We start from the raw sequence: 19,113 nt of genomic DNA, 5'->3' as shown, positions 1-19,113 counted from the left end.
ACACTACACATACACATACACATACACATACACATACACATACACATATGCACACACACATGCAATCCACATCCTACCCTTTCTATCTTTAGCCACTTTTCATTGTTTTGTATCCCTTCATCCTTCTCTTTGTCTAACTTTATCCAATTCATTTATTGTTTATAGTGGTTTTAGTGTTTTACTTCTGATTAATTTAACCCTTGTAGGGTAGGGTTATGATATACATAAACTAAAACTAAAACTAAAACAAAGAGACCAGCAAATACTAAACTTCAACCGAATTGCGTTTTTATCTGTTTTAGATGTTATTCTTAGTAGTAGTTATTAGTAGTAGTATGTATTACACTAGATACATATGTACATATAGACAATGAGACTATACTTGTTTGGCATTAGAATTCTCGGTATTACATTGTGTTCTTACCCAACAATGTCGCATTTAAGCGCTTAAGTCCTTAAACAACATCTTTCTCTAGCTTCGTCTTCAACTTCGTTTCCAGCTTCGTCTCCTTCTTCCAGTTTTTGTTTTAGTTGTCAAATCGTCTCAAACAGTTTAAACAAATTATCTACGCATACGAAGTAACACTAACCATCTATTGTTCCCATAAATCCTCCTCCCACCTTACCATTCACCATCTTCCTCCTTAATGCTTCTTCTTACGCAAATGCCTCATTTTTATCGCTTATTATCTAAATATACATTTTTAAAAACTAAACATACTAACTACTACAAGATAACAGTATACAAATTAAAATCCCAAATCAACAAAAACTCTCTCAAACAGAAACCGAAAAACCGAACCCAAACCAAACCAAACCAAACCAATATGACAAAACAAAGACAGTAATATAGTGAATAATACAGCAAAACCTCAAAGAACCAACAAAACTCTGAAATCCCGGGTCTCTCTTTCAAATAAAACAACAAAGAAATAACCATCTAAATGTAAGCAAAACAAAAGCACACACACACTCTCACTCTAAATTATCACCTTGAAACAAAACCTTGATTTTCAGGAACCAGCAATAAATCATGGGTTGTAATAATAAACTCATCATATTTGCGCTTGGGTAACTTAATCTCCTTCTCTTGTTCTTGTTGGCAATGCTTCAACTCATCAATTGTCGACTGCACCAACTCAGTGACATCATCTTTAGCTGCTGAATCTTCGAGATACCCTAGCTTCACTTGTATTAGCTTTAACTTGGTTTCAATTAATGAAGAAGAACAAAAAGAATGGCGACGAAATTTGGAATTGTCTTCACTATGGTTAAAGCAAGACATTTCTTTGGTAGTGATGTAGCTTGTTGTTGGTGGGGGTGAGGTCACTTGTCTATAATGTCTTTGATGTTGCTGTTCTTGGCAAATCTCCATTGGTGGAGTAGTTGGTGTTGACAGAATGGAAGCTGGGTTAGCATTATTAACTGACGAGCCTATTGTCGTGTTGCAGTAATCATCAGCACAATTAAAATGTACTGCTATTGGTGTATTTGGAGTAGCTGGTGCAGATGGTCTCGTTGGTGTAATTCTCAACTCTAAGTCAGTCTTTTTAGTGTTGCATAGTCTTTGCTTTTTAAACTGTTGATGATGTTTGTGAGTGCTTGGTGGTGGTGTGTGTAATAATAATGATACATCATTGTCATCATAATGAGAAGTATTTGGTGTGGTAGATGAACAATTGCAAATGTCAATTTGACTGTTGTTGCTACTACTCTTGTTGGAGGTAATAGTGTTGGTGATACGGTTCAGTTTCCTCTTCTTCTCTTTAGGGATATAATTGAATGGCGATTGTAACATCGTACAATAGCAGTGTGTAGTATGGAGTAGTGGTAGTGGTTCCAACTTAGACACAGAAAGTACGTTTAACTATAGTAGATAGTCGACTGTAGATTTTAGATTTTAGATTTTAGATTGTAGATACGAGTGTTGATAAAAAGAAAAGCAAATACAAATTTAAAGAAAGCATATATATACCTATACATATATATACAAATATATATCTACATCAAGATTAAGCAGTTGCTATTTCTCGGGGGTTATTTAATCAGACAATACATTTTAAAAATAAAGAAAAAGAAAAAGAAAAGGGGAGGGGGATAGATAGAAAGAAAGGTGATGTAAGAATTAAAAAATCTCAATTAAGTTTGTGTAATAAAGGTTATTTAATAAGAGATACATACCTTTGTATTATGTAATATATTACACAATATAATAATAATAATAGTATCGTACAGACATAATAATGTTTTTTAATTTTAAAAGAGGAAACAATAAGAGACAAAAAGTAACAATTAGAGAAAAGGAAGAAATGTAATAATAATAATAAGTTGTTTGTTTAATATCATTTTGGGTACACTGCATATAACATAAATTACACAATACCAAAATGTTGATGGAACTCCGTTGGCAGATTGACATAATCAACAATAGGACATGTCCAGACACACACATGGGCAGAAAGAATAGAGTGAGACAGTGGATTTAGATTGTTATCCATAGTTAGAAGACTGAAACAAGCAACAGCAACAGAGTTATCCACTAATACAGAACACATATACACCAGATTTCATACTAAAACTACGTACTGATCGAGAAACAGTATATCTTTAGTGTAAACTTCACACCAAATACCTTTTCATTTTGTACTTAAGTCCTATTTTGTCTTTATTGACTGAATTTAATCAACTGTGATCACGCACATAAACTTGTTTTTAATAATAATTAATAATCACAAGAGTAAGAATACCAAAGCCAAGAGTAATACTTTCACTTCACCCACCCACGGTCAATCTTCTTTCGTACACAATACATATTTACACACTAGACATATGCAATATTCTGTTTCTGTTAAATATCGTAATAATAATACTTATAAAAATAAAGTCAATACTTCATATATTATTAAAATCTGCTGTTGCACGAGGCGGAAATATGATACGGTAATGCCATTCATCCCGCCTCAATTCAACCTTTGATACTAATCACCTTATTCTTCCTCTGAAAAATGTATACTATGTGTACTTCACTTGCATTATAGGTTTATCTTTCGTCTCTTTCGTGGCTCTCGCGGGATGTTAATATTAAATCATAGACACTTGGTCAACATCCAAGTTTTCGATACACATATGTACATGTGCTACATAATCAGTTAAATATGGGGCAAGCATTCTACTCTATTCCGTCTTCTGTCTTTAGATAATACTTCTTGGTGGTTACTTTTTTTTTTGAGTTTTGTGGGATTTCCCCTTTCGTTTTTGCTTTTGCAACTTTCATCAAATGAGATCAAAACTACTACACCTTCACACACAAAATTTTATACATTTCCTATAACTTGCCAACTTTGCTCTTATTACCCACTTTTCATCTTCTTTCCACAGGTCCCACTTAAAAGTGGTATGTGTATAATGTATTCCAACCATATGTATATAACTGTGCCACAGATTCGCTTTATTCTTTGCTGTTGTATTGTTCTGTTTTTAAAGTTTGTGACACCAAAAAGATCCACACTTATTCATTCCATTCACGTCATGTCGTATCATCACACTTTTAGTCTTTGGCTAAAATCCACAAAACTACCAAACAAAGCAAATACTCAATTGACGATGTCCTTCTAACAGATAAACAGTTTGTATGAAATTTGCAGAGAGATGTGTCCTCCCAAAAAGAATCCAACTGTGAAATATATTGGCAACACATATTTTTTTTATTTGTTGTGCAATTGTTCTGGCTACAGCCTTATTCAAGAGCGAAGACTATTTGGTTGGCATTCATACGGATTTTGGTATACAAGGCTACAACGTTTAACCTTATTTGAAAAAAAAGTTTTTTTATTGGAAGATAACGTAAATAAAAGATAACGTAACTAAAGGGCAAGATTATAACAAGCTAAATGAGATCACCAATCCGGCAATGACAGAGACCCATGACAAATTGTAGACTGACAATCCACCATTGGTACTTCCGCTTGATGGCTTGGTACTTGGCTGAGTTGAAGTACCGTTGGATGATGACGATGGGTTTGATGATGACGAGTTTGATGATGTAGAGTTTGATCCATTACCTCCACCAACTGATGTTGAGTTTTGTCCTCCGCCACTGTTGACTTTTCCAACAACAACTTCAATATCTTCTTCATCAGCGTAGTAAGCTTGAGCAATGTGAACTTCTAAATCTTCGACATCGTAAACAATATAAGCATTCCTCAACACATTGTCACCAAACAAGATGTAGCCTGATTCTGGAGCTGTTTGAAGACCCAAATAGCATTTTCCGTCATCTTCGACAATCAAACTATGGAAAGGGATTTTGATAGTCTTGTTTTTACCAAATTTGATATCCAATGTTGAATCTAAATCTTGGTATGAACAATCAACTTGGTAAATCGACTCCTTCTCGGAGTAATTACCACCAATAGCTTGACCTACCAAATCTACTTGGTCTGACGACAAAAACGACAAGGTGGCCCCAGAGTCTAATATAGCACCGGTAGTGTTATTCAAGATATTTTTCAGGCTATCCTCAAAATTAAGGGTGACGTCAGTGACTTCAACTTTAAAGTCAGCATGCTTTGTAGAGTTGTTATCGGATGCCAACACTGGCAATGTTTCCAAGGTACCTTCATATTTAGCATGGTCAATAGCACCAAACAAAATAGAGCCAGTGGAGGTGTTAACGTCATTCAAGTATAATGAATACAATGCTTTGTTAATTATTCCCTCTGATTTCAACTTGAGGGGGAAATTTTCATACTCGCTTCCTGATTCAGCAGTTGTTTCCAATCCAGGTAATCCAACACCAAATACACCAGCCTTATTGGTGGTGCTATTGACAATAGCGAAGCTGACATCTTTTACCGAAAGATTGCCGACTTTCACAGTGTCATGACCCCAGAAACCAATTGCATTAGAATTATCAGCATAAATGGCCAAGAATGGCAATGTATCATTTTGAACAAAAGTATCGGAATTAGCGGTATTGAACGAACCCATGGCGGTACAAGTTTGTGAGCCAGATCCATCGTCAGAACTTGAGCTAGAATCATCAAGACCATCATCTCCTGGTTCTGGGAACTCAGTGCTATCTGGATGAGCAGAAATGTACAGGGCAATGTCGCTCTCATCGTCACGCTTGTTGGCATAAATATTTTCCGACTTCGATGGTTGGTCTCTCTTTCTCTTTGAGTCTGATGACTTTTCACATGTGACATCACTAGACATAACCCAAAGGTCGGAACTACCGGTATCAATTTGTACTTCGACCCAATCTTCGTTTGAACCAATGTACAATTCAGCCAAATAAACGGTCTTGTTGTTGATCAATTCCAAATTAACCGGTCTAGCTCCTTGGTCTTCATCTTCTTCTGCGCGTTTAGCAAGTCTACGTTCATAGCTATCGAGCAAGGGGGCATCATTATTTGATGCATCTCTTTTGACTTTGAAATCCATTTTCAAACTTCCTGGTGCTTGACCAGCTGATGCGATTGAAATCAAGGGAGCCAACGTTAATAACGTGGTTGTCAAGGAGGCACTGTTGACGAACTTCATATTTTCAATCTCTGTAGTTGTAAACGAATGATTATGAAAACAACAAGTTGCTAGAGAGTGTAAGAGTTATGAGATGTGTGGGATAATCCTCGTTTATTTATAGTAATCACTTTTAGGCTGCGAAACTATCACGGCGTTTTTTTATTTTTAGTTCATTAGCCAGAAACAAAACTGGAGCAATTAGGCTTAGAATTGTTTTAGTTACAAAGTTATGAAAATGGGAAAGGAGTCCGTATGAAGCTTTGTTTTTTGTTGTCGTCGTCGATGGTTTACGAACTTTGGAGTTGGTAGCAATCATGTACTTTTAGTTTGTGTTGGGCGCTAATATTGTATTAGGAGAATTTTCATTTCTTTGGTTCTTTTTCTTCTTCTTTTTCTACTCAAACACAAAATGGCAAAAAAAGAAAGCAAAAACAATCACATAGAGAGGATTAATTACTTGGCAACTATGAATTAGCCCTCGTAAAGCATAATGAAGACGTATCATGTGCCTCTTTTTATGATACTCTTAAGTGGCTGATTATGTAGATCTGGTTCCGTCATTGCAACTTGATTCTCTCCCTTTTGCATTTCCTATCCGTGTATATACAAAATAACAAGAAAAGCTCATGCATTCCATTCGCTTTTTATTTTTTTTTTTTTTTGTTTTTTTGACACCCTTCTAATTATAGGAACCAAAATGAAAATCGAAAATCGAAAATCGAAAAAAATGTAAAAAAATATAAAAATAATAATCGGTTATACGAAACAACAAATGGAGAATACACACAAAATAAGGAACAGAAAAACAAACAGAACAAATTAGTCAACTTCAATTCCATTTCTGGTCAAGTTTAGCTTTCCCTCTTTCTAACCACCACTGCCACGTCTTATAACAATACATAATATACAAGACACAACCCTATTATTCAATTTGGTTTACGTCACCAAGCCTTCTCCAGTAGTTTCCCAATTGAATCACAGCAACCTTTTTAAGCGACTTTGCTGCCCTTTTTAGTCTTTGTTTATAAAACCTTATGTATGCTCTATTTCCACGGAACCTTAAAGTTCTTTCTTGATAGAAACGGTCAAGCAAGGTTTAGTTCATCAAGGGGAAGGGGACTCTTATATCAGCCTCTCCCCTCTCATTCCCTGGCCATCATCTCCGATGCGATTAGTTATTCCCTCAGTCGTGTCTTTTGCCAGGTTGAAGTTTATTTTTAAAAACAGTTACGAAGAATTTTCTGCTTCCTAAGCTTTTACAAAGCGTGGATGAAATTGTACAAGCGGCACGAGTGATGTGATGATACACTCCGCGTTTTTTCTCTTGCAGCAAAGAAAAAACACGCATAGCTTCTAAAATTAATTACACAAGGTGTCTCTCTCCGGGAGTGCAGAGCGGAGAATGGGTGAATTTTTTTTTCTATGGCAGTATTGTTATGCTCTCAATCGTTTTTTTACGAGAAATTAGTTTATGATTGGTTATAAACTTATCCCCGGAACAGCAATTTAGTGATAGTATATGCTGGCTCAATGAATTAAAACTATGCTCAATTATGGACTTCAATCTGGCATTTGGAGCCGTTTTTTAGGAACAAACGCCGAAGAATGAGGGTTGAAACAATTCTTTTGGAAATAGATTTGCGGCTCATCTACTCTTTAAACTGCTTCTCTTAAATAACCATGGAGCAATAAAAATCCTGCAGTCTGACTTACGAGCTGTTTGGTAGTTGTCATTTCAAGGTACGCATTGAAACTATATATAGGATCAATATAATAATTGCTGCGATCTCACATATTGTCAAATATAACAATAGATATTGTGAGTAATGAGGTTATATTGAGTGATTATATAATACTCAGGTACCATAAGATAACTTCATCAGTAGACATACGACGTCATTGAAACATACAATGCTATGCTTTGGTGGTTGAAGAATACGAGTGGCTTTGCACCCAAACTAGTGTTTATACTCCTTCACCAACAAAAAAAAGTCAATACACGTACTAAAAGAGTGCTCATGTTGCTATTGGATTATAATAACAGAGTTTGATTCTTATAAACTTTAAATCGCGGCAGAATTCGACTCTGATTGCATTACTATTAAAATTTGGAAAGTTTGCAGTTGTTTTAAAACAAACTTAGTTGGTTTTAGACTTAAGTAAAACGTTAATCAAAGTACATAGCTAATATGTGATCTGATTTTTGACAGATAGGATTTTGCTTATTATACACCTCATTTACATAGTTGTCGTCGCTTGAATGGTAGCAGTTAGGGCTTCCCAAATCGCTACCAATTTTACAATTTTTCCACAAAAAAGTCGTGTACAAGTGATAAACTGAAAAATAGAAGAGTTTTTTTTTTCATCCCTCTCTAAAACCAACTATTTTCTGAAAAATTTTTCACAGCTTTTCCCCTTTTACTCTCCTGTCTTACAAGCTAAACCAAGCCATATTAGAAAATGCCTTTCCAAAAGACTCAAAAATCATCTGCTTACCACTCCAGATTCCAAACTCCTTTCCGTAGAAGACAAGAAGGTAAAACCGACTACTACCAAAGAAAGAGATTGGTTACTCAACACAAGGCCAAGTACAACACCCCAAAGTACAGATTGGTTGTTAGATTCACCAACAAGGACATTATTGCCCAAATTGTCAGTGCTCAAATCACTGGTGATGTTGTTTTCACTTCAGCTTATGCTCACGAATTGCCAAAATACGGTATCAACCACGGTTTGACCAACTGGTCCGCTGCTTATGCCGTTGGTTTGTTGGTTGCCAGAAGAGCTTTGCAAAAATTGGGCTTGGACGAAACCTACCAAGGTGTTGAAGAAGTTGAAGGTGAATTTGAATTGACCGAAGCTGTTGAAGATGGCCCAAGACCATTCAAGGTCTTTTTGGACATTGGTTTGCAAAGAACCACCACCGGTGCTAGAGTTTTCGGTGTCTTGAAAGGTGCTTCCGATGGTGGATTGTACGTTCCTCACTCAGCAAACAGATTCCCAGGTTGGGATATCGAAGCTGAAGAATTGGATGCTGAATTGTTGAGAAAGTACATCTTCGGTGGTCACGTTTCTGAGTACATGGAAGAATTGATGGATGATGATGAAGAAAAATTCAGAACTTTGTTCAAGAACTACATTGCTGATGAAATTGAAGCTGAAGATGTTGAGGAAATCTACACCAATGCTCATGAAAAAATCAGAGAAGACCCATCTTTCAAGCCAACCGAAAAGAAATTCACCAAGGAACAATATGCTGCTGAATCAAAGAAATACAGACAAACTAAATTGACCAAGGCTGAAAGAGATGCTAAGATTGCTAAGAAGATTGCTGAATTCCAAGCTGATAACTAGAATATTTAGGTACATATAGTTTTATGTAATGAAGCATTCTTGATTAAAAAAGTTATAAATGTAAATACGAGTAACTCTATACACTTTTAGTAATGTGGCTCTTGTTTCTGTCTCACACGTTCAGCATCATTTAACAACTTGTCATATACTTCATCCACTACTGGATTCAACGTTTCATCCTTTGACTCGTCTGAGCTAGGCCTGCGCGCAACATCCTGCTGAATTGGTACAGTGGAAGTCACCTTCTGCTGTTGCTGTTGTTCTTGTTGCTGCTGTTGTTCCTGCTGTACACGCCCATTTGTCTCCTCATTCTTTCCCCTCTCTAAAATTTCAAGACCAACTTTATTATTATTGATCTTGTCAATCAAGTCATCAACATTTTCAATACCTTTAGCAGCAATGATGGCATCTCTTAATTCTGATCCAGAGGGCAATGAATTCAACAAGGGGATTCCTTTGCGAGGACAATTCTCCCCATTTTCACCGCTGGCGCCATTGGTCTCAGTTGGATTTTCTCTCAGTTGCATAAAGATTCCGAGCTTGTGAAACTCACCTTCTTCAATCTCTTGTTGTTTGGCATGAATACTACTTTGACTAGCTGATCTCATTAGTACTGGACGGCCAGTGAATTTGTCAATTATAACATCCTTACCTTCATCGTTGGACTCAACAACAACCTGATGAGGAGTCAAGTTTACATCATTATTGGTAAAGTAAGATGTCACAGGTTGGAAGGATGACGCTCTTGGCGATAATATCGGACCAGCACTGATTAATTCATTTGAACTTTGATGTAACGAATCAGCCTCAGGATGAACTTTAATCTCTGGAGTTTGGTTTCTTCCTGGTTCACACTGTTGCTGATCTTGCTGTTGCTGCTGTTCTGATTCTCCATCCTCGGGGGTCAGCTTTTGCGCGTGCTCTTCAAATGTGTGTAGTATTTTTTCCAATGACGAATCTAGTAAACAGAATCTAACAAGACTCTCCTTGCCTTCGAATGACAATTGTCCGCTCGATCTTTTGGCAAACAAGTTGTCAATTGCCATGTGAATATCTTTTCGTATTGCCCTTGTCCTATCAAGCATAGCATTGGACACAATATGTTGTATTTTATAATCTTCCTTTTTCCCAGAATGATCCATTTCTGTCAACAACTTTTCAGCAGTTTCCATCAACAAAGAACCATCATACATAAGGTCCTCCTCTTTGTTTAATGATGTCATAGGATATTGCGTGTTCAAGGACATATCCATATTCCTCATAAGGTAAAACGCAATCCGTTGCGACAATTCATCACTGACTAGATCATAATCAAGGTCCAATGCAAACAAAGTTGACGATGCCTTGACAGCTGAATATAAAGTTGCCGCTGCCGAATGAGTCAAGTTGCGATTTCCCAAAAGAGACAAATGAACCAAGTTAGGGACCTTGTGTAAAAACATGGAAATAGATCCAATTGCCTGTGCTGATAACTCATTTAAGTCCAAATGAAGCCTTCTCAAGTTAGTGTACTGAGGTAAGTATTCCGCCAACGATGCAATAATCTCAGGAAATACATTTGGAATCGAGCTCATGTCGAAAAACCGCAACATTCGTACATTGATCAAACTCTTTAAAAATTTGGCAGTCTCATTAACGTCAGTTAAATTAGTCGAATTAATTGAAAGAAACATCAACTTATCGTTACCGCGGTTGAATGTATCAATAAAAGGACGCAATTGGCCTTGACTCAAGTCGTTAAATGCAATATCAACTCCGACACAATTTGCATTGGGATCACTGACATAATCAGCTACGATTTGTGCTTTAGTTAAATTCATCTCAGTTGATGCAACACCTAACCTCCTTGTTGCAATCTTGACTGCTTTGTTGACCAATTCATGAAACTTGTCATCAGCTAGTTTGCATCCATTGATGACCAACTCTTCAATCCCCCCTCTATATACAATCGATTGGGTGAATAAGCTCCAATTCAAATTACCTCTAATACAATTAGGACTAGTATCTGATTTGATTCTTTGCTGGGAAATGTCCAACTTCTTGACTGTCTTATTCTGCGCCAAGAATGCACAAAGCAACCTCCACCCATGATCATCAATGGCTACATTTCGCAATGAAAGCTTCTCCAAGACTTTGTTGTGTGTTAAACACCCTAGTAAAATTTTCAACATTTCGGTAGTCATTGTAACATTGTCAAGGATTACCGCATTGATGGGTGTGATGGCAATAAAATCCGAAAACGACAAGATATCAATCAAAGTTGGTTTTGGATTAAGCATTTTCAATACTTCCAAAGGGGCTTCTTTATTTTTCAATTGTTTCAAAGTGGCCGGTATTGGTAAAATCTCTCTCAAGTGGCAACATCTGGTGTAAATTGTCTCCAATGTCATTTCTTTTTCCAATTGCTCCAAGTCGTCATCAAAATGTTGCTCATGTACATGCAATGGCTGATCGATTTGGGCATCATTTGCCAATTTCCGGTGACTGACTTTGGCATCAATCTCCTCCTCTTCCTCAATTTCACCAACATTGCTGCCATCCTTCAGCTTTGATTTTGATGGTTTGAAATTAGCCACTTCCTGAGCAATTCTCTTAGCTTGCAAGTGTGCTTCGTATAAATGTTTTTCGGCCTCACTCAAGGCTCTCTTTTGCGCATCAAGAGCTAATGCCACATCTCTCTCACTATATTGTGGAGCTTGTCCTTGATTGTCCTTACCCCCATCGCTTGAAGCTATACCCAAGCATAATCTTGGAGGCGGGGCGTTAAGATCTTGGGGAATCAAAACATTACCCTTTTTGGGTCTTCTAGAAGGGATTTGCTGTTGAGGATCATACTCCAATTTATCAATAGCAAAGGAAACACGACGAAGTTTGACATCCTTCAAGTCTTTTAAAGGAAGCAGTTTTCTATCCTTGTTTTTGTTCAAGACAAGTCGTTGTGGTTTTGTCGGAGCCGAGGCTGTTCTAGAAAGCGGCGCCGCTGAAGATCTTCTTCTGAAAAAACCCCGACTTTCGTTTGGTGATGAACTTAATGGATTCTCATCTTGATAAGAATCTTTAAACAACAGCCCAGAACCTGGTTTGGAATTACTTGAACTTCTCCTACGCGAAGGAATACCCATACCTGCTGGTAACTTGTCAGTCATGGAAATTAAATCCTCCTGCTTTTTTGGATTTGCACCAGATCCAATCAAACTTGGGTTCAACTTTGGAGACACTGGGGTTTGAGCAGTTGATTTGGAAGCAGAAGCCTGTGCTGGTTGTTGTGGATGTTGCGGTGGTTGCTGCTGCTGTGATGTAGAAGACAGACTTTTGAATTTCGAGGATAACGAGCTGAATAAACCCCTTTTGCCACTATTGGAACGGGTTACACCAGGTGATGCTGGCGAGGATGTGGCTGGTGAGGAACCAGCAGATTTCTGCGAAACCAATGCTTCATCGTGGTCGTTATACACCAAGTCACTGGTTAGTGAAGGCAGCACAAAATTAAAGCTGTTACTACGTCTTGTGCTATTGGAAAGGGAAGACGCTAGTGGCTGCGATGCTTGTGTCTTTACCTGTTGCACAGATGATGCAGAAGAAGATCGAGAGCGTCCAATCAAACGATCTAGTTTTGATGACTTTTCAGATTGGGGGGTTGCAGACGTTGCAGATGTGGGAGCTGCAGAAGGTGTAACAGACGTTTCTGGTACATCAGATGTAGCTTGTGTTTCATTTGACCTCGTCTTGTGCGCTGGTGGAGTGGATGGGGTTGTTTGATCAGTACGTTCACTAGAACGTCTTCTTTGTTGCAGTGGTGGCGATTGAGCGGTGCCATTTGCTGTGTGGGTATGGTCATCATCTTGTGATTTCTTCCTTTCTGATACTGATCCTCGCTGTGTTGCATGCTTACCATTATCATTAGCTTCTTGAACTTTGGCTTCCTTCTGTTGTTCATTACTCGAAGCCAACTTTTTGACAATCTTTTTAGATTTCCCACGAAATAGCCAGTCTACATCATCATTAGCAACACCCGTTTTCATCTCTTCACAGGGTGGTTTCTGATGGGGGTTGGTGATAGTTATGTTGCTAGTGTTGTGGTGCTGTGTAGGTTGATTTGTGGGAACGTCATTCTTATTGTCAGGCAGGATTGAGCTAGGTTCCGGCATAATTTACTAAACCTGAGAAAGAGCGTGGAGGTGATGGCAATATTAGTATTGTAGATAGATAGAACTCTTTAGTTTTGATAAATATATAAATGTACACAACAAGGGTCTCTTCTTTTTATTTAAAAAATGATTTTGATAAAGTTTTGTTCCCAGTTGAAGGTGGGGAAGGACCGAGAGAGAGATTTTGGAGATTTTAAAAATAATTACGATAAACTCAAACTGAAAGAGACAAAGAAGAAAAAAACAAAAAACAAAAAAAAGTAAAATAAGAAATATAGTCCGACTACACGTGACTCTTTTGTTAAACCAGCAGCCCAATTAAATTAATTGGAATAATTGAAAGCTTTACCAACACAAAAACCAAAGAGAATAATTGTGGGTCTTCCTTTGTGTGAATGCCTATTGAGGGGAAGGAACAGTCTCCACTAGAGACTTCGGAGAAAGCTGGGCTGTTGCCCCTCTCCCGTGTCTCTGCTTCAACTTAGGATAGACTGTGATATTATTCTTTATTTAGAACTTTCTATGCTTTTATGCAGAGTTCAAATTAGAAAACAAACAAAACAAAAATACAAACGTATTGTTGAAGATGTGGGGAAGGTATAGCAAAGTATACCCAGTAAGAAAACAAAAGATTAACGTAAGAAACAAATGGAGCTAACTGGCTACCTACATTACAGCTCGCGTAACTTTATATTACCTACATAGCCCCTTTTGTATTACAAGAGGGGGGGGGGGGGTGAAAATCCTTTTTGTATTGATAAACTACTTCTAAAATTAAAAATTTTAAGGAGATAAGGGAACAATGTGCTACCAATTTCAACATAAATAAAATAGGAGACAAACTCGGTGGTCGTGTAACTGGGGTAAATTTAAACGAACGCTACCATCCACGTTGAAACAGAAAAAAGAAGAAGAGTATCTAATTTGCGAAGCGTATTTTATTTTCTTCAAAGAAAACGCGGTATGACCGATATCAGCATGCATATGTGGCCAAGACTTAGCCTTTATTTCGGTGTTATAATGGATACAAAAACAACGCTTTCTGTTGTATAGAGGTGATTCTTAGATTCTAATCTGAAGTTCAGACACACTCAATGGCTCTAGACAATTGAGTAAATTTGCGTGTCAGAATGTGTGACTAGGTTTTTGACTCCTTTTGTATTTTTTTCCCCTCACAAAGTAAATAAATTTAGGCAAACAAAAGAAAAGAAAGGAAAAAAAATCCTTTTTTCGGAACCGGATCGTCATTTAGGCATTGGTGCATTGTAGAAAAAAAACAATTCATCCAATAATAATTACGCAATTATGTAGGTAGTGTACTTAAGGCCAGTATTTTATATGATGAAACTGATAAAAGGAAAAACAAGAGGAAAAAAACAAAGTCGTGTACATTGATAAATCGATGACATAATAATACATACTTTATCCTTTATATAAGATGAGAGAGTCTATGTGTTATTTTCGTTCTATTGATGATTAATAAAATTTCATCTTTCACATAAAATTTTTAATATATATATATATATATATATATACAAGAAGAGTTCAATAACACCCTATCAGAATAAACTTATTACTTTTCATAAGCACTTTCAAGGATACTAATATATTCAAACAGTTTTATAAACCACAACTTAGAACTTACAATTAAACAATGATTTCAAGGTCAATTATTAGAAACTCAAGAAATTTACTTAGGTCACGATCAAACACTATTGCTAGACAATCAATACCTGCACTTTCACACTTGTCACCAATAACTGCATCTTCAATCATACCCACAACCACTCCTAACGCCACATTATTCAAGAGATCATACCACGAAAAGGTTATTGACCATTATGAAAACCCAAGAAATGTTGGTACTTTAAACAAGAATGACTCCGATGTCGGTACTGGTTTAGTTGGTGCACCAGCATGTGGTGATGTTATGAGATTGCAAATCAAAGTTGATGAGAAGACTGGTAAAATTGAAGATGTCAAATTCAAGACTTTTGGTTGCGGCTCAGCAATTGCCAGTAGTTCATACGCTACTGAATTGGTCAAGGGTAAGACCTTGGAAGAAGCATTGGCTATTAAAAACACTTTTATTGCCCAAGAATTGTCTTTGCCACCAGTCAAATTGCATTGCTCAATGTTGGCTGAAGATGCTATCAAGTCAGCCGTCAAGGACTACAGATCTAAGAGATTGGTTAAGAAGCCAACTTTGGGTCCAGAAGCCGCTGCTACTGAATCAGCAACTGCTAATGTAACCGCTTAAGCTTTGCTTACACACACCATTGGTTAATTATATTTCTAGAGACCTTATCGGTCATTATTTACTAAGTGCTATTCTTTCCATGTGGTGCCTACAATAAAGGTTTCAAAATAGCTGCCACTGATATGGGTTGAGGAACAATGTACCCTAGTCTGGAGGGATTGTACAGGAGGAGAAACACTATTTGCTTCAATTATGTGTATAGTTCTATTGTTTAGTAAATGCTATATTATATGGGCTTAATATTTAAGTGATTATTTGGTTGTAGTCTACTAATTTGCTTTATAGTTGTCTTTCGGTTGACTCGCTACTATATTGGCTCTTTGCGAGTCGGACACGCGGCTTTTGTGGTGCTATTGTTACGCCCGTCCAATTAGATGCCTGTGATTATTCAGTTGGATACATCCTCCTTCACTTTGTGTTCTACTTGTGTTCTACTATCGCCACAACATCTCACTACAACACCAACCTAAAAAAATACACGTCTCATTATATACATACATACAAGGACTACTCTATGTACACTCTCACAATAAGTAAGAGTTGATATACCTGGTAAACACTTTCCCGAGAAAATCACCACTATCAATCTCTTCCTTTTTAAATAAATAAACCCCAACCATTCCACAAACCCCGACCAAATTAACAATAGCCAACCCCATGCGTTTGCAATTCTTACTATACCACGAATTCAACTTCATCACCCCATTAGTCACATGATACGACGCAACCCACACTAAACTTGTAAGTGCCAATGCTTGGAATTTGGGGTGCTTCAAATTTAACACGTAGGAGATGTAATCCAAATTAATCAAGGATGAATCGCCTTCTATAGACATTGGCACATATCGAAATTTGTAATAGTGGTAGACGACAGCTGGGATCAACAAGTATCCTGAAAATTGTAATGGCGTGATTCCCAAGAGCTTTGAAATGAAGGATTTCCTGTATCCTAGACCAAATATACTGGATAGCCCACCAAACCCAATGTCATCATCGTCATCTCTAATACGGAATGAATCATTATTGTTCATCACACTATTCCTCTTGTTCCTCTGTTCTATCTTTTTATGCAATTGGTGCTTTTTGTACCCTCGTACCAATCGCAATCCCAAACCAGCAACAATATGGACAACTGATGCACCGATGATAGCAAGTGGTTCAAAAAATGGTATGTCTTGGTACACCGCTTTGGCTAGAGAAAATACCTGTTGCTTGAGCTCTTTATCAACTGGGATTATGGGGACTATCACCACCGATGTCACATGAATACCGAGAAATGAAATGAAGGAGTAGGCACTGTATTTTTGAATGCGGTAAAGTATAGGGATCAACCATTGCGATATGGGTTTCTTTTCCGAGTCGTTATGGCGAGGAGAAAGGCGCTGGTGGTGCGGATCTTTATCGATTGAGTCTAATTCTTCCTCCAAAGTGAATACTGGCTCAGGCGTGACCTGATGAAGCTCTTCTTTAGGCATGAGGCAGAATTAGTTAGTGTGGGAATATGATAGTTGGTGATGTAAGTAAAGCTACCAAGCTCACATTAAATTTATTTCGTCACTTAGAGGAAAAAAGAACAGAAAAAAGCAAAAAAAGTGACAACGGATCAAACTCTGATTTTCAATATTTCACCGTCAACACAAACCCACCATGTCATCATCTTCATTCACCCAGATAAGGTCACAAGCACTTAACTTAGAGAAGCAAACAGAATCGCTCTTGGCCAGATATTCCCAATTTCAAAACCAGCTATCACAATCGTTAGAAAGCACGCAAGACGAAGAATCAATTAAACAACAAATTATTGATACGTTATCTAAACGTGATGCTACAATTGCCAAACTCAACCGGATCAGTGAATCGGCGACTACCGAATTAAGTACTTCCAAATTGCAACAAATTACTCGTCATGAACAAATTTTACACGACCACAAGAATTCATTCCAGCGTATAGAATCGACCTTGACTGAGGAGCGAAATCGGAATAATTTGCTCTTTACTGTTCAATCAGATATATCCAACCACAAGAGACGCAATGCTCCTGCCAATCCATTAGACACGGATCCGGATTCGTATATCCTTGAAGAAAGCCAACGGGCCGACAATGTCAATTCCATAGCCGACAGGCTATTGCAAAGTGCATACAATACTCGTGATGAATTGATTAATCAACGTCAGTATTTGCAAAATGCCCAGCTGTCGATTTTAGGCACAATACAGAATGTTCCGGGTATAAATGTTTTGATTCTGAAGATTAATTCGAGGCGGAAAAGAGACACGTTAATATTGGCCACTGTCATTGCTGTTTGTATTTTATTTTTGTTCTTTGTATAGAATGGCAAAGGAAGAAGGAGTGTAACATAATATTTGGTTTTTTTCTTATTATTATTCTTATCGTGGTGGTGTTTCATATCAAATGTTACACAAACTTTAACTCTGATTACTTTCGTGTTAAAAATTACATTTATAATCTTCCCACCGTCAACGAAAGCGAATGATTAGAGCAAAGGACACATTCAACATTATTTCCTAACAAGACACCTTTTCTTACTTGCCAGCTTCCCAGTCCAAATACGACCCATTTCTACCCAATATGAATGACCAAGTTGAAAAACAAATACAACTAATCAAGTTGAAAAGAATTCAAGAATTGAATAGTCGGCTCAAGGAGACATTGAAAAGAGAAAGAATACCAGCTTCAAGAGCATGTGAATTGTATGTTGATTTTCGTAAATCTTCCCTGTTCACTCAAGCAATACTAACCTTTGTTTCTAGAATCATCAACTATGTTGAAGAAACTCCTGATTATCTCATTCCTTACAATTGGAAATTGCCCACTGATCAGAACAAATTTGCCAGCTTTAATTCATTCAGGCATACACGCCAAGCCCAGCAGCAATCACTCGGCTGTTGTATAATTATGTGAAAAATAAAGCTATATACTTCAATAAAAAGTTACCGTCCAATTTCATGTATCTTTCGTGCCTTGCTGCTTTATCCACCTCTTTGCAACCTTTCCTTCTCCACAGTCAACCCTTTCAAATGGTCCAAACTCTCGCCTTTCAAAGTAGAATCCGATTCCTTTTCATCCGATCCACATCCACAATCATAATCCTCAAGAATTGTCGTGCAATCATACTGCGGTTTGCCCAACCGATCATTAACTTTATTATGTATATCGCACCCCCATAATGCAGCCGTTTTACGCGACTTGGTTTGTGGTGGGTATTTGCTTAATAATTTTTGAAAATGACGAGCACAGTCACCGCAGGGGTAGACTTGGGCAAAAAGTTGAATATAGTTGTTCAAGGTCGTGCGTTCATGAGTTGAAGGCTCATCGGGGTATCGAGCTAATATAGTGTGGAATAAGCGCCATGTAGCACGGCCTAATTCCGCTTTCAAAGTTTCATTGGCCATCTTGGGCATAAACGCTTGAGCCACATCAACAGCATCTTTAGTAGGGTCATTGGTGTTGGAGTTGGTCTGGGGTTCTTGTTGCGAGTTGCCAACAGCTCCATCCGAACCAGGTTCCTCCAATGGCTTCTGTACTTGATCATTCAGCTGTACCACATTTCTCTCCAATAATGAATCTAAATTGGTTTGCAATGTATTGGAATTTAAATTTATTGGTGATCTAACTTTACCTAACGAAGACTCCAAGTTCAGTGACGTTGATGACATGAAATAGATGATACATATTAATGAAATTAAGGAGATAGTCGTGACTATCGGTCTTCTTGTATATTTCAGCATTGCTTGAAGTTAAAGTGTTGTAGAGTAAACTTTGGTGGTTTTGGGGAATCGAGATCTCTGAATAACATGAGATAA

General features: G+C 37.5%; 8 protein-coding genes across 8 annotated transcripts; 3 read left to right on the top strand and 5 right to left on the bottom strand. All coding sequences in view use genetic code 12, as the record gives it.

Annotated features, from left to right (window-relative positions):
* Positions 1 to 988: 988 nt before the first annotated feature.
* Positions 989 to 1,798, bottom strand: CANMA_000842 (uncharacterized protein; the record flags this gene model as incomplete). Its single annotated transcript, XM_051818237.1, has 1 exon — positions 989 to 1,798. One exon carries the CDS (start codon positions 1,796 to 1,798, stop codon positions 989 to 991), a length of 810 nt encoding a protein of 269 aa, XP_051673656.1.
* A 2,078-nt stretch (positions 1,799 to 3,876) lies between these two features.
* CANMA_000841 (pepsin-like aspartic protease) lies at positions 3,877 to 5,544 on the bottom strand (the record flags this gene model as incomplete). The annotated part of the gene is made up of 1 exon (XM_051818236.1): positions 3,877 to 5,544. The coding sequence occupies one exon, from the start codon at positions 5,542 to 5,544 to the stop codon at positions 3,877 to 3,879; it is 1,668 nt and encodes a 555-aa protein (XP_051673655.1).
* Positions 5,545 to 7,986: 2,442 nt separating this feature from the next.
* RPL5 (60S ribosomal protein uL18) lies at positions 7,987 to 8,880 on the top strand (the record flags this gene model as incomplete). The annotated part of the gene is made up of 1 exon (XM_051818235.1): positions 7,987 to 8,880. The coding sequence occupies one exon, from the start codon at positions 7,987 to 7,989 to the stop codon at positions 8,878 to 8,880; it is 894 nt and encodes a 297-aa protein (XP_051673654.1).
* An 86-nt stretch (positions 8,881 to 8,966) lies between these two features.
* Positions 8,967 to 13,028, bottom strand: LPI9 (protein phosphatase regulator; the record flags this gene model as incomplete). Its single annotated transcript, XM_051818233.1, has 1 exon — positions 8,967 to 13,028. One exon carries the CDS (start codon positions 13,026 to 13,028, stop codon positions 8,967 to 8,969), a length of 4,062 nt encoding a protein of 1,353 aa, XP_051673653.1.
* A 1,654-nt stretch (positions 13,029 to 14,682) lies between these two features.
* Positions 14,683 to 15,288, top strand: ISU1 (iron-binding protein; the record flags this gene model as incomplete). The annotated part of the gene is made up of 1 exon (XM_051818232.1): positions 14,683 to 15,288. The coding sequence occupies one exon, from the start codon at positions 14,683 to 14,685 to the stop codon at positions 15,286 to 15,288; it is 606 nt and encodes a 201-aa protein (XP_051673652.1).
* A 524-nt stretch (positions 15,289 to 15,812) lies between these two features.
* On the bottom strand, positions 15,813 to 16,763 carry CANMA_000837 (uncharacterized protein; the record flags this gene model as incomplete). The annotated part of the gene is made up of 1 exon (XM_051818231.1): positions 15,813 to 16,763. One exon carries the CDS (start codon positions 16,761 to 16,763, stop codon positions 15,813 to 15,815), a length of 951 nt encoding a protein of 316 aa, XP_051673651.1.
* Positions 16,764 to 16,935: 172 nt separating this feature from the next.
* On the top strand, positions 16,936 to 18,211 carry CANMA_000836 (GOS1; the record flags this gene model as incomplete). Its single annotated transcript, XM_051818230.1, has 2 exons — positions 16,936 to 17,593; positions 17,844 to 18,211. 2 exons carry the CDS (start codon positions 16,936 to 16,938, stop codon positions 18,209 to 18,211), a joined length of 1,026 nt encoding a protein of 341 aa, XP_051673650.1.
* Positions 18,212 to 18,279: 68 nt separating this feature from the next.
* Positions 18,280 to 19,038, bottom strand: CANMA_000835 (flavin-linked sulfhydryl oxidase; the record flags this gene model as incomplete). The annotated part of the gene is made up of 1 exon (XM_051818229.1): positions 18,280 to 19,038. The coding sequence occupies one exon, from the start codon at positions 19,036 to 19,038 to the stop codon at positions 18,280 to 18,282; it is 759 nt and encodes a 252-aa protein (XP_051673649.1).
* Positions 19,039 to 19,113: the final 75 nt, after the last annotated feature.

The sequence above is a fragment of the Candida margitis genome (genome assembly GCF_024628925.1).
Source record: "Candida margitis strain CBS 14175 chromosome Unknown scaffold8, whole genome shotgun sequence".
Classification (NCBI taxonomy): domain Eukaryota; kingdom Fungi; phylum Ascomycota; class Pichiomycetes; order Serinales; family Debaryomycetaceae; genus Lodderomyces; species Lodderomyces margitis.
Note: the sequence above shows the minus strand (reverse complement) of the source record. Positions and strands in the feature narration are given on the sequence as shown.